Source organism: Euphorbia lathyris, chromosome 2, assembly GCF_963576675.1.
Source record: "Euphorbia lathyris chromosome 2, ddEupLath1.1, whole genome shotgun sequence".
NCBI lineage: Eukaryota > Viridiplantae > Streptophyta > Magnoliopsida > Malpighiales > Euphorbiaceae > Euphorbia > Euphorbia lathyris.
Genome location: NC_088911.1, coordinates 105,763,886 through 105,779,523, shown reverse-complemented (window position 1 = coordinate 105,779,523; position 15,638 = coordinate 105,763,886). Strand labels below are relative to the sequence as shown.

At 29.7% G+C, this 15,638-nt stretch overlaps 1 protein-coding gene across 2 annotated transcripts; it reads left to right on the top strand.

Annotated features, from left to right (window-relative positions):
* The first annotated feature begins 968 nt into the window (after positions 1–968).
* LOC136219311 (glycine-rich RNA-binding protein 4, mitochondrial) lies at positions 969–3,040 on the top strand. Of its 2 annotated transcripts, none has more exons than XM_066006673.1 (5): positions 969–1,117; positions 1,318–1,434; positions 1,531–1,599; positions 2,568–2,674; positions 2,758–3,040. In XM_066006673.1, the coding sequence occupies exons 2-5, from the start codon at positions 1,326–1,328 to the stop codon at positions 2,866–2,868; spliced, it is 396 nt and encodes a 131-aa protein (XP_065862745.1). In that variant the 5' UTR covers positions 969–1,117; positions 1,318–1,325; the 3' UTR covers positions 2,869–3,040. The 2 variants fall into 2 exon arrangements, with proteins under 2 accessions (XP_065862745.1, XP_065862746.1); XM_066006674.1 differs by having other exon boundaries at positions 992–1,117; positions 1,321–1,434.
* Positions 3,041–15,638: the final 12,598 nt, after the last annotated feature.

The following is a 15,638-nucleotide window of genomic DNA, read 5'->3' as shown; positions in this document are numbered from 1 at the left end:
ATCAATATCTGCTCCGCTCATTCCCTCCGGGCAGAGGCAGTCACAACACGTGACCTTGTATGTCTCTGTCCAGAACGGGCCTCAGCATTATCAGCCTGTAAAACCAAAAACATTTTACACATATAAGCAAATAACGCATTTTTATTTAAATATACTCAATTTCTCGTTTTTCGATTTTTTTAATAATTTTGCATTGCTATAGGCCAGGTCGAACGAAGTTATTTAAACAAAAATAAATTTTCGGGCTTATTTTTGCTTAAATAGAGCGCCGCAACCGTCCAGCCGCTGGGCCGAACGGTTGCGGCGCTTGTGTCGGCCATAGGGCCGACCTGGGCGCCGTGCCCGTTCTACCTTACGGTGGAACGGGCAGCGCGCATGCGCCGCTCGTTCCACCTTACAGTGGAACGAATGCGCCTATCGTTCCACCGTAAGGTGGAATGATAGTGCCGTTTGTTCCACCGGTGGAACGATAGCGCCGTTCGTTCCACCGTACGGTGGAACAAACGGCGGGTGCCGTTTCCACCAGGGGTGGAACGGGCAGTTCGTCCGTTCCACCCGTGGTGGAAACGGCACGGCGCTGCCGTTTAGGTTATATTCATAAGGGTTCCGCCTCCGATTCGAAGGCGGAACCCGTGATTTCGGAGTAATTTTAAACAAAAAAAACTTACCGGAGCATTCATGAAGCCTTTACCTGCTCCTGGCTTTGGCGGCATGTCGTTTTAGGTCGGTTTTTTGAAAATCCAAAAAGCTAGAGAGGATTTGAGAGTTTTGAGTTTAAATTATGAGGAGGGAAAAATTGTCAAAAAAAAAAAGTGCGGTAGAAAGTATAATCATGACGGTATATAGCAGCCCACTATTTATTCTCTACGGTGTTTACATTGAAATGATTGGAGATAAATTATAATTATGACAAAAGAGCCCTTGTATAATAAAATATCTAAGAGTACAAGTACGATTAGCCACTAAAGCCGTTGGATCACAGGAGGAAAGCAACCGCAGGTAAACAGAACTGGATGAACTCACCCCTATAAATAAAGAAGATATTTTCATCCAAAATCTCACTCAGCTCTAAAACCCTAGCCGCTGTCCTCAAATTTCCTTCATCTAGCATCAAAAGGTATGGCTCCTTCCTTAAACCCTAATTTACAGCGTTTGATTTTGCTCATGATTGGAGATTAATACTTCCTTTATGCATCAATTATTTTATTTCATCTACACGATCTGCTGATCTGCCTTTACTTTTTAGTATTACTCTATCTTTTTTCTGTCTAACTTTGATTTTTTTTGTATCTTTGCTGTGAAATCATGTATCTTCAGTAGTATCAATGGCTTTCTGTAACAAACTTGGGGGCCTTTTGAGGCAGAGCGTTTCCCAGAGCGGGTATATGTTGAATTCTATTCGGTGCATGTCGTCTAAGAGGCTTTTTGTTGGAGGTATTGATTATTAATCTTCTGTGTCAAAGATCGTGTAATTTATATGTGTAACTTAAGATTTATCTTTTAATTTCGTGTTTTTACTCGTTTTTATAGGTCTTTCCTATGGAACCGATGACCAATCTCTAAAGGATGCGTTCTCTAGTTTTGGTGATGTGACTAGCGGTAAGTTTTTGTTTTTTTTTTTGGTGTGTGTGTGTGTGTTGAATGATGCTTGCTTTATCTTGATTTTGTTGTACCCATTTATATGTTGCTGCTCCTTTTATTCGAAGTAGTGAATTTGTGAGACTTTTCTCTTGAAAAAATGAGAGCAGCAATTATGTTTTATTGGTTCCATGTATGTCCAATTCATAACGATGAATTTGGGGTTTGTTTGCAGTTCTTGCGATAGGACTGGTGTATAGAATATTAATGATAAACTAATCATGCTGTTGCTGCCAATTTAGTTTCCTGAAGACATGTTTTCGTTGTCATGTTGTTGGCTTAATAAATCAGGGGGCCTGTACTAGGACATAATACAATCGTTTTCCTCCTTAGCTTTGGAGATGTCTCATTAGCTCATTGAATTTGCTCAAAGTGATGCATGATTCAACTTGCCCAAATCCTCCACTTGATCTTTCATGTAGGATTTGGGGGCTTAATCATGTTACTTTAACAACTTTAGGGGGCTAATGTGACATCTCCAAAGTTTAGGAGCTAATGGGATTATTTGGCCAAGTACATGGCTCCCTAATGTGTTGTCCTATTTTTTTAATTTATTTTTGTGCCTGATATTTACAATTTGAATATAAATGGAACTTGTTAACATATTGTCACTTTTGGAAATTGTAATGAGGATGGCTATAATGTCTTTTCTTCATGTCCTCAATTTAAACTGAAAAAGTAGTGTTACTCGTGTGTCTTTGCGGATCACAAATCTATGCATATTTTTGTATCTATCATGAAAAAGAACCTATTTTCTGCTCAGTTAATGTAAAATCATCCCCCTTGTTACTCTTTGAGCCAGTAATATTTAATTATAAATATTGGCTTCTCCTGGTATTGCTCCTTCCATGCCTTGAGCCAAAAAACTAGAGGTTTTTAAAGCTGTGTGATGTTATTTTATCAACTCACAACAATGTTCTGGTGCACAGCAAGGGTCATCACAGATAGAGACAGTGGAAGATCCAGGGGATTTGGATTTGTTGACTTCGACACCAGCGACAATGCAAGCTCAGCATTGTCTGCCATGGATGGCCAGGTTAGTAAAAGAAATGTTAATAAGATATCTGAGCAATGCTTATCTCTTATAATACTTACCCGAGTTTCATGGTTCTCTTTCAGGAATTGCAAGGAAGAAATATCCGTGTTAGCCTTGCAACCGAAAGACCTGAAAGATCTAACAATCAGCGATCATTTAACAACAACAGAGGCTTTGGCAATGACGGTTATTAAGCTGTTGATGATGTTAATGAGCTTGCTTCTCTAGCTGGGATATTTTACATTTGCCTGTTAAAGAATTAATATCTTTAGGATTTTTGTCTCGTTGAATTGCTTATGTTTGTTTTGTAACAACCCTTTTCTTGATATTGCCTTAGTAAGTTATGATTTGTGTTTCTGCACTTGATATGATTAAGTGTTTATTGAAGGTCAGCGAATAATGCTGCCTTGACTGTATTTAGTCAAATTTTCCGACCTCTTTAATACTGAGAATATCTAAAAAATCATGGATTTTGGCGAATAATCAACTTGAGTAGTCTCCTACATTGCTTTGCTATACGATGTTTGCCCTTTTTCTCCCTATAGACCTATCAGTATTCATGTATACAGAAGGATTTCTACCATACTCCAGCTACGAACTTTTGGTGTGATGCATATCACTAGGATTGACAATGGTACTGGTTTTGCTGTTTATCCGGCATTGATGGAGCTGTTTGAACCTTATGTAGGAATGAGATTTAAAAAAAATAAAATTACATGTGACATTGATGGAACCATTTGAACCTTATATAGGAATGATATTTTAGAAAATAAAAAAGAACTTAATTATTGACTCTAATTAGCATCATTTAATCATGTTTATTGTTTGCTTTTTTGAAATTCAATTCTTATTTATCAAAATGTCATTCCAAATCCTTCAAGTGGGTTTTTTTCGGTGGGGATTTGGAATTACTATCAGTTTAGGATAGAAACAAGAGAGAGCTTTCAGTCATTCTCAAGAACCTAGTCCATAAGTAATTGAAATACAAAAGAAACTAGATAATACTGATTTTAGGCATGAATAGATATTGGGGAAATAATGGTTGGCATATACATAACCATCATTGAAAACAATTTGAACGTGTAAATTGTCGCACATTAAAAGCAATCTGAATTTGTAAGCGTCTAAGTAGGCTTGCATTGGATGAATTCTTAATTGAATTTTAATCGGAGCTTGTTGTAGGTTTCGTGCCAAGTCCTTCCAAACTCTGCATTGAACTAACATTATTATGAAGGTAGTGAAACAACCAAATGATTAAATCATACCAAATTTTTTTGTTAGAAGTAAAATGAAAAATAAAAGAAAACCTGAATATTACCTTCTATGGAGTTGTGAATAGATGAGTAACATATAAAAGGGTTGATGAATAACTGAGAGAGGGAAAATCACTATAATAGAGGAGAAACACATCAGAAGGAAAATGACATCAATGGAACATATATGAGAAAACGTATATTAAGATTCAGAAAAAATCTTAACTGGCGGCCAAAAAACATAATTATAACGATTACAGTCGTAAAGATTAAAAACAAAACTGCAAAAAAATCAATAACAATTATAATGAGAAAATTATATGTTATTGAAAACTTGATTAGCTAGCCATGTGGCAAAGTTAATATCTTGCTTTTATTATAGTAATAGATGAAATTAAAAAAACTTTATGATGAGTGGATAAGCTAATCAGCAGGATGCGTAGTTTAAAATAGGGATAATGTATCAAAATAGGTAAGGTTTTTGGGAAGTACCAATTTAGACTCAACGTTCAAAATAGCACCAATATAAGTTTAACTTTTACAACATAATATCAATTTAGGTTTAACGTTTACAATATATCATCAATTTATTACTAACAGAACGTGACATATCATCCGTTAAATCTGTCAACTCAACGCCATGTCACAATTTTTAAAATCCTACATGGCAATTAAAATCATCAAAATTATGTGCACTGCACGTGACCCTCTAATTCCATCTCATTCCCTACATCGATTTCCTACCCTTATATCTCTGTCGAATCAAATCTTTCATTCAATCTCTGCGACTTTCCATGCTCCCCTCTCTTCTCATCTTCTTCCTTTGAACCTTAATCCTAACCATTTCAGATTATCTACAACCATGGCTTATGCTAACTTCGTTTATTATCATATTGTAATATTCCAACTTTATAACCCCTCACTTTGTAATATCCCACTTCTTCTGAACAGGATGTCTACATAAGCCATGGTTGTATCTTCACTTTTACTAACTTCGAAATCTTCTTTCTCATATGAAATTAGCATAAGCCATGGTTGTAGAGATTAAATGAAAGATTTGAATCGATAGAGAGATGAGGGTGCGAAATCGATGTAGGAAATGAGATGGAATTAGGAGGTCACGTGCAGTGCACAATAATTTTGATGATTTTAATTGCCATGTAGGATGTTAAAAATTGTGATGTGGCACTGAGTTGACAGACTTAACGGATGACGTGTTACATTCTGTTAGTAATTCCTAAATTGATGCTATGTTGTAAACGTTAAGCATAAATTGATATTATGTTGTAAACGTTAAGCATAAATTGATGTTATGTTGTAGACTATGGCATTAAATGTTTAAATGTATTATTTAGGGAGTATTGTAGAATTTCTGTGGATAATTTGCAATTATATACTAATGGGAAAATTAAAGTATTAACGTGCTGAGCTTGGATGAAATTGGATACATTTGTTGGCATTTTGGGCCTGTAACATGTTAATTGGGCCTTGGTTGTCTTGACCTTTATGATGTGTTTGTTAATTGGGCCTTGGTACAATACAAGGATGAAAAATAAGGATTTCGAAATGGGTCAAATACATGAATATCATAATTAAGTATAAAATTACAACTAAATCATGTCACCAAATTTAATTCTTAATATGTCATTATTCTCTATATATTATGATTTTATATTATAATTTAAAAATTCTAGACTCCAATTCATAAATCATAAACCCTAGAAAATATATTCTAGACTTCTAATTTATAAATTCTAAATCTTTAAAATATATTAAAATTACTAATTTTAATAGTTTGACATAATCCAAATTTATAACTTGATATAATTGTAAATAGTTTTTAAAAGATGAATTTTTGTGTAATTTTCCCTTTCGAAATTGGCTTAATGGCCCTGTTTGGTAAAGAGCGGTTTTGACCAACTTTAGCAGTTTGACCACTGAAACCGCTGATTGGAGTGTTTGGTGGAGAGAGGTTTGGGAGAGAGTTTTTGGATGAAAACGCTAATTTAGAAAAAACTCATTTTAGGAACTTTTTCAATTAGCGTTTTACAATATTAAAATTAATGGATTTTTTTAACCCTAATAAATAGACTCCTCCTGTCACAATGAAAAGCAAGTTTGCATGATCTAGGACACGTTTTTCTTTTGATTAGAAAAATTCATGTAACTTAGCTTCTATTCACAATAGTTTATTCATTTTTAAGTATTAAAGTTTAGCATACATTTCTTTTGAGATAATATAGGTGTCATTACATGGTTAATTATGAAATGACTTAATACATTACCAGCTTCCTGAACTTGTCCAAAATAGTATATTGGCTCCCTGAACTTTGCAAGTGTCTCACCAGGTCCCTAAACTTGCTTATTTCATATCGCTAGCTCCCTAAACTTGTCCATAAAAGTAGATTAGCTCTCTGAACTTTGCAAGTGTCTCACAAACTCCCTAAACTTGCTTATTCTGTAACAACTAAATACAAAAACTTATTAAACCTAAATTCTAAAAATACGTCTTCATCTATTCGAGAGGTAATTTTTTCGCTTTTCCTACCTTTCAACCTATCATAAGAGTTAGTGTTACAGGTTTGAGAGATTGAATGGATAAGGATCGAGAGTTAGTATTATGGTTTTTGTATTTAGTTGTTACAGAATAAGTAAGTTTGGGGAGTTGGTGAGACACTTGCAAAGTTCAGGAATCTAATATATTTTTATGGACAAGTTTAAGGAGCTGGTGATACGAAATAAGCAAGTTTAGGGAGCTGGTGAAACACTTGCAAAGTTCAGGGAACCAATCTACTATTTTGGACAAGTTCAGGGAACTGGTGATGTACTAGGCTTATGAAATTAACTTCTAACATGTGTCATTGACATGCACAAATTAATATTTATTTATTTATATATATATAATATTATTAATATAATTAACAAATGAGATATTTTAATTAAGTATTCATGTAAAAATTGGTAATTTATAATAAGCTGTATTCAAATTGCAAGATACAATTTATATATTTTGAACTTGAAATATTTATTTTGATACCTTTAATTTATAGCTTTTTATAAATTTACCCAAAGTTTTTAATTTACACCTAAAACATTAAAATTAAACCTAATATTATACTTAAATTCATAAACAGACAACACTCTAAAAGATAATATATTATAATCTATATCGAGGTACAAAAATTGAATTTTTTTTGAAGAAGTTCTTCATCAAGGAGGTTAGTTGATTATTTTAATGTGTATGCATTAATAAAGACATGAAAATACTTTTTATGTATTAAAAAAAGAAATGCCCTTATTCGTCTTTTTACACAAACCGCTATTATCAATCAGCTAATTTTTACCAAACAGGTCTACACAAATAGCTAGTCAAATCAGTTAATGTAATCAGCTAACAGCTAACAGCTAACAGCTAACAGCTAATGTAATCAGCTAACAGCTAACGGCTAACAGCTAATTCCCAAACAGGGCCAATACCTATATGTTTTTTCTAGAATGGTATATAATAGACGTTTTTCTTTTCTTTTTAATACGTACTTCATTCCATTAAATAAGAAAAGTATAAGTAACAAATAAAATAATGAATAAAATCTTAACAAACCATTAAATTTACAATTAATACAAACAACATATGAAATATATACTTTTCGAAACTCCAAATTCATAGAGAAACACATATAATTCAATTTTCATCATTTATATTTTTCCGAACCTTCAGATCTAAGTCATTTCTTTTGTAACCACGTAGATATAGTGAGCTACGGATAAGATCTACCATTTCTGTTATTGTTAAATTAAAAAATGATACAAATAATAAACAATAAAGGCAGTTCAAGCGGATTAAGAAATTTGAAAAAATATATAAAATTTAATTAAAATAAACTTATTGAATAAAGAACGGAAGAAAAATTAAGAAAGTAGAACCTAAGAGGAAGAAAAAGGAAGACAATAACCCAAAATAGAAAATCCAATCAACATAGTGATGAATTTGGTGAAAATAAGGGGTTTTGTTTTTATGATTGGTGGTGATGCAAATGTTATGCCGCAATGAAGTTAGATTAGAGGAAATCTGGGTTGGGTTGGGCTCTTTAATAATACATGTCAACCTATGTATGACAAAATGTTTTTTTTTTTTTTATTTTTTTTTTTTGAATTTTTCTCGTTAAATACAAATGTATTGAAAACATTTTTTAAATACATATTTTCTTTTTAGTTTTCATTTTTTTAATGAAAATGTCAACATCTTTATTAGATACGAAAAGAACAAGTACAACAAAAAAACGGAAAAGGTAAAAAACCTTACAAAATCCACAATGGGATGAAAACGACTACAAAGAGCAATAAAATCCATAAGAGGTAGAAAACATACAGAAAAACAATAACACATATACTTCATTGAAATCATAATCCGTAGAAAAGCAACTGCAATCGAATCTTCATCATTTTGGCCATTCCGAACATTCGGATCTGAGTCTTTTCTTTTATTGCAACCACGCAAATATATTGATCCACGTATAAAATAAATCTTTTTCGCTCTTGCTGAATCCGAAAAAAGTATAAATAGCAGAATAATAGAGAGTAGATACAATTCAAATAAAAAACAATACAGTTAACCTAACCCGATGAGAGGAGAAAGAAAGAATTTCCTTCTTCCTCCTTACGATAGATCCAAAAAAAAAAGGCTTGAAGACACACAAAATAGTAAGAAAAAAAAGAGAAGAAAGGAAGGAGGCAGTTTTTGTTTGAGAGAGAGCAGTTCTTGCTCTTTCGTTTTCATCTCTAAACTAGCAATTTTTTTTTGTTTTCTTTTTTCATCATTATTGTTTATTATTATTATTATTACAGTATCTTTATTATTTTCTTCACTATTAATGCTTTTATTTTTTCTTTTCCTTTATTTTTACTTGTATTAAATTTAGAGCAAAGTACAAAAAGAATGTTTGTGCTTTGCCCTAAACTGCAGTGTAAAATGAACTTAAATATCAATTTAGTTCATAAACTGTGAAATTGGTAAAAAAAAAAAAAATTCCAGCATATGATTTATGGTTTCGCTTTAGGGAGTTGCGTTTTGGGGGAGAGACCGCATTTTGTCGATATGTAAAAATAAATTCTTTCCAAGATAAAAACATCATAGGTTGTAATCAGAATTTAACAGTGTAATTTGAAATATCTTGTTTTGTAAATTAAACCATAACACATACCTCTATTTATATACTTTTAAACCACAACCATATTTGCTAATTGGACAAACCATATACATTATTTTTGTTCTTTTCCCTTAAATTTACACCATAGTTTCCATATCATCAAATTTCTAATTGATGATATTATATGTTTTAGAATAGTTTTAACTTTGTTTAATTAATTTTACATCAGTTTGAACCAATTTCATAGGAGTGAAATTATAGTAAGTTGGGTGCAATTGGTATAAAAGTGCATTTAAACCTGTTAAAAATCAAATATAATTTGATTAAATCTTTTGGAATTAATGTTTTAGAATAGTTTTAATTAATTTTACATGAGTTTAAGCCAATTTTACTTACTTTCATATGAGTTAAATTGAGTCAATTTAGGTGAAATACGTGTGAAAATGCATTCAAATCTGTTGAAACTCAACTATAATTTTTTTATGAAATTTTGGTGTTAATTTTTCATAATAGTTTTAGTCAGTTTAAATGAGTCTAACCAATTTCACCTATTTTTACATGATGTGACATAAAGTGAAATTATATGAAAATGTGTGAAAGAGCATTTAAACTCGTTAAAACTCAACTATAATTTTACGAGACCTTGGAGTTACTGTTTTAAAATAGTTTGAATTAGTTTTATTTACATTAGTTTCAACCAATTTCACTAATGTCAAAATGCATTTGAACCCATTGAACCTCAATTATAATTTGATTTAGCCTCTAAGTTAATGTTTAAGAATATTTGTAATTAGTTTTATACGAGTTTCAACCAATTTCACGCAATTGATGTGAAATTGCATTTAAATCTGTCGAACATCAACAGTAATTTCATGAAACATTGAAGTTAATTTTTCAAAATAGTTTTAATAACTTCTACACGAGTTTCAACCAAGTTCACCTAATTTAATATCTGTGAAGTTATTGCAAAGTGAGTAAATTTAGATTTTGATAATTGTCAATAACAGTTGGAAACATATGCAGTTAGTCGGCCAATGTGGTTCGGAGTACCGAATGGTTTAACCTAAAAAAAAAATGTTGCTTTTCCATTTAGCATAAAATCAAACAAACCAAATTTGGTACAAACAAAAGTAAATATCATAATATATAAGAAAAGACGTAATATCATCAATCAAAATTTTGTTTGATTTGATATTTGCAAGAAATTAGAATTGTGATGGTTGAATACAAATATTTCTACCAATAATGAAATGGAAATCAGTACAAATTTGATATAATTAAATGAATAAATAAATAAAATGAAGAAAAAAACAACAATTTTGAAGAAAATAAAAAAAAGAGCAATAATGGTTACTGTTAAAAAAACAAAACCATTTGGATTTTTAGGAAATCGAGAACCAGTCCCGATTTTAAGAGTAGTTCCTCTTAGCATGTTTTTTTTAGTATGTAAGTGATTTTTAGCTGCTTAACTCTATCTATATCGGCTAAACGACGATAAAATAAAAGGGTTAATTATTATTAATTTTTTTTGTTTTAAAATTCAGTTTCGCATGGTTATTCATGAATTGTATTTATTTTTTCCAAATATTTTGATTTAATAGTGTTTTCTATTTGTTTTCATGATATGGTTTAATGGAGTGTTTGTTTACTCCATTTGCTCCTATTATTTGTATTTTCATATTAAAAATAAGAGTTTTAGGTATTTGATTAAAAAACTACTATTTACTTTTTATACATAAAAATTAGATTTTTCCAAAAACAGGGAATCTATGCTTTTCCAACAGCAAACAGTAAACAACAAACCGTAACAGTAAATAACAACAACAACAAACAGCAGATAAACCAAACAGACCCTAAGACTTTAAGGATATTGTTTGATAACTTTTGATGGAATTATATTTTATTTGTTTGATTTGTTTCAATGATATTGTTGCTAAAATGTTACTAATGTTTACACATTTTTAAAGATACATGTTATAAATATACATATTTTTCTATAGTAAATAATAGGATAAAGTCAAAAAAAAAACCTTGTGTTTTCACGTATTATCAAACTGGCACCTAAATTATTTTTTTTGTCCAAACGGTAACTGAGTTTTTTTTGTTTTTCTAAAGGAGACGACTGAATTTTTTCGTTTTACTAAAAACAGAGATCTTAAAATTAAAATAAGCATTAACGACTTCAAAATTAAAAAATTCAAAAACTTGCTAATATTATAAGCAACTTTAATTTTTCAATTTTTTTTTTAAATTTTGAGGTCATTTAGATGTTGTTTGGTGTGAGAGAAAGCTCCGAAAATGATGATTTTGAAAACAAAAAATTTGGTTCCATAGTAAATGTGGTACTGAACAACTTTAATTCTTAGAATTTTCCATTTCAAGGTCCTTAACAATCATGTTTATAGTGTCAAATTAAAAAATCATCGTTATTAGCAAAACGAAAAAGCTTAATCACCATTAGGACAATTTTTTTTAGGTACCAGTTTGACAATACGTGAAAGCACATGGATATTCTTTAGAATTATATCATTAATTATAGATATTATAATTGAATTTAGGGTAAATTCCAAAAAAATCTCATGTGGTTTCATTTATTTCAAAAAAAAAAAACTCATGTGGTTTGTTTTTTTAAAAAAAGGAATGTGTTATATGCCGTTACCCAAAAAACGGAAAATGACTTAACTCCGTTAGTTTGGATGATGTGGCAATGAGTAAAACGGGAAAAACTAATTTTTTTATTTTATTTTTCCTTCTTCTTCTTCTTGTAACGGCGTATAACATAGTTTTTTTCTTTTTTTTTTTTTTGTAAAAGCAAACTACAGGGTTTTTTTTTGAAATACATGAAACCACATGAGATTTTTTTGGAATTTACTCTTGAATTTATATAACAATTTGTTGATTGACAAATAAAAAACAAGAAAATACAAATTTGATTAATCCTTGATTAATCTCCGATTAATTCTCGAGAGCTTTGTCCGCCCAACTAGCGCCTAACGTTTTTTACAACCTTGATAATGATAAAAAAAGAGGGATAAGGTACCAAAGTGACCTTAAGGTTTTCGGAGAAGTACCAATTCAACCACAAAATATAAAATAGCACAATTTTAATCTCAATATTTATGAAACGATACAAAATGTAACCATAAATAATGGAACCCGTGACTAAATTGATACAATTTCACAAGCGCAAATACATTAATTTTCTTTATTTAAAATAATAGATAGAAAAAAGAAAGAGAAAATGAAGAATTAAGGGCATGGATAGATGAAGCATAAAAAGGAAGCAAGTTGTTAGCATATACTGGAAAATCCAAATCTTCCTTAGAATAATTATTCACCAAAGTCATCAACTCATGACTCTATTCCAGCTATTATTATCTTTGATTTTATTCTTCTTCTTCAACGCGTTTTTATATTTCTTTTTAATCTATTTCTCTTCTGACTTTTGCCTTTCTTTTTATTTTTTTCAATTTCAATTTAATTCTTAAAATTATAATAACAATTATCAACCGACACTAAATATTCTATTTAGCATACATATTTATGCTGGATCATGAATCTAGAAAATTAATATTAAACCAAACAGTCAAAGCCCCTATAAACCTTATATTTTATTATTTTCTTTATTAAAATATCTTACAATTTAGAAATTAGATGGTTAATAAGGGGCTAATCCACCAAAAAATAATAATTAGTGGACTAAGGATGCAATTTGGCTGATTGAAATAGAAGAGTTTATAGATAATTATTATTTGTGTTGACCATAAAAGTGATTAAGATGTCTCTTTCAGAAATTTTTAGGGTCTTTCTTCATGCTTCTCTACCTCTAACGGTTAGTAGCTTATTTTTATTTAATTTACGTGACATTTCCTTAAAGTTTAGTTTTATTTAATTTTCATGTTTTATAAATTTGTAACTATTTATGTAGAGAGATAGATCTAGGACATAAGATAGGAGTACAATTGATAGGTTACAAATAATTGACTAAACCAATTATTGTGATTCATTGCCCATTTTCAATGGTACAATTATTTTTATCAATTATCTCTGTTTTAATGCTTATGTATGTATTTTAATTTGAATAGAAAATATTTCCCAAAAAATTAAGGCTAGGATTTTTAAATTTTAGCCTAATTTTTTTGAATTGGTATTAAATATCTTATTAACCACCTCAATTTGCTTATAGTGATATGATTCCGTTTAACAATTTTTTATTTGTTGGTTGCCTTTGGAAAAAGCTTTCTGCTTTTGTAAAAAGCTACTTTTCAGTTGTAAAAAACAAATAGGCGTGTCTAACCAATCATCTAAAACTCTACATTTTAAAGTGAAAAGACAAACAGAAGGTGAAAAGTATGTAAACAAATACCTCCTAATTTTTGAGACATATGGAGGAAGAGACTTGGATAAGTTAAAGCATGTGTATCATGTAGTTCAAGTCAGAAAATTGATAATCATTTAAAAAAAAAAAGTTAAGAGATCAATAGATCACTTTAGATAATAATTTCAAAGAGGTTAATAAATTATTTTAAAATGGGTAAGGTTCAAATTTACTCCTAATGTTTTTAGAAAAATGTATATTTTAATGTATGAAATGATATAATTTTACTCTTAACATTATCAAACAAGTTCAATTTTATTCATACACAACAGAAAATTTGAACCGATTGTTTTGATAGTTATTTACTATCATATCAAATCTTCTAAACAAGTTTGTCAATAAAATAAAGCAGTTATGTATATTTTGACGGATTGCTTATACACACTTTAATAACATAGTAAACATTTTATGCAGTTTTTTTGTAATTAACTTGTACCTGACAGATTTAAATATTATCATTCAGCAGACTATTTTTAACTGTGTTAGAATAAACATTTTAGACATAATTGATGTTTGTATAACCTGGTAGGATAATCAAACAACAGTAAAACATGTAGTTTACATTTTATGTTAGATAAGAATAAAATTGATATTCTTTAATAACGTTAAGAATAAAATTGTACCTTAAAATAAAATAAAATTATACAATTTCATATGTTAGAGATAAATTTGTACTTTCACACAAATGTTAATAACAATTTAGTTATATTTTAAATAAATTAAGAGGCTAATGAATAGGGATGGCAACGAGTACTGTACCCGCGGGTACCCGACACTATCCGACCCTAATGAGATTATCTGTACTTTGTATAAAAGGGTATCAGATCAAAACCATTACCCGTTAGGGTAATGGGAATACCCCTTACGTTACTTATCATAAGTTTTTTATATATATTAATAAATATCATTGTTTTTTTAGATGTAAGACGTGAGATTTGAACTATAACCTTTGGTTTTCAACCATTGAGTGATACCACTAAGTTACTTTATTCTTATTAATTAAGGTTCAGTATGTTTAATTTTTAGATGAATGATTTATTAAATTTATACTTTGTTAAAGTTGTAATATTCTTTGTTTTATTTATTGATTCTTAACAGGTAAGGGTATCCGCGAATTAAATGAGATGGATATGAGATACAAAAAGTATACCCGTTAGAGTAATGAAAATGATACGAGTAAATAAAAAAAATAAGTGTTTAGAATTGACATTATCTGCAGGTACTCTATCCGTTGACATCCCTACTAATGAAATATCTTTCAAATTCAAGGGTTAATTAGTTTTTTTTTTTTAACGGAATTGTGGAACCTTAATATATGCAAAATAAAAAAGAAAATGGCATGAAACTGAGACAATTCCAGTGGAGAAGTTTGACTCGGAATCATGTTAAACCATGTGCGTACACCAATCGGATTTTCAATTACATCATCTTTTATTTTTTTTAATAAATTCTGATATTTCATCAAACAATTATATTAGTGGTGCAACTTGTATTTCTTTTATTTCATTTATTTATTTTTACATATATTACTATTCATTATTATTGTTGTAAAGTTTGCATATCTAAAATGTACTGTCTGGTCTGGCAGAGTAATTTTGGAGTCCTTTCCTTTCACACAGAACAGAACCTGAACTCATTACATTGCATATTTGTAGAATCCACCTATCTTCCTCCATTTCTTTTACATCATTCCGGAACTTTTCATTATTATTATTATTATTATTCGATTTTTTTTTATTATCTGACCAATTTTACAGTAATTAATTTTTTGGGTAAAATATATCCATGTCTCTATTAAAATCATGACATCTAAATTTCATTCTATAATATAAAAGTTATTGAAGATTGCTTTATACTCAAAATAAATTCCAAATATATAAAAAAAAAACAACAAAATTATGACATAAAAAATAAGCACTTATATTATAGATTAAAAAAAACTAGATTATCTAAAATCATCATTTGTTAAGTTTTAAATATTATCTTTGTCCAAAAGCATCATAAGCTCCTTTTATCTTGTGCATTAAGCTTCTTATAATAAAAAAAAACCCAACTTTTAACATATGCTATAAATATATTTTACCCATTAGTTTCTTTAAATTAATAAATAATTCTATGATTTAGAACAAAATAATAGAAAAGAGAAATAAAAATAAAATAAAAATAAAAATAAAGAACACAAAGAA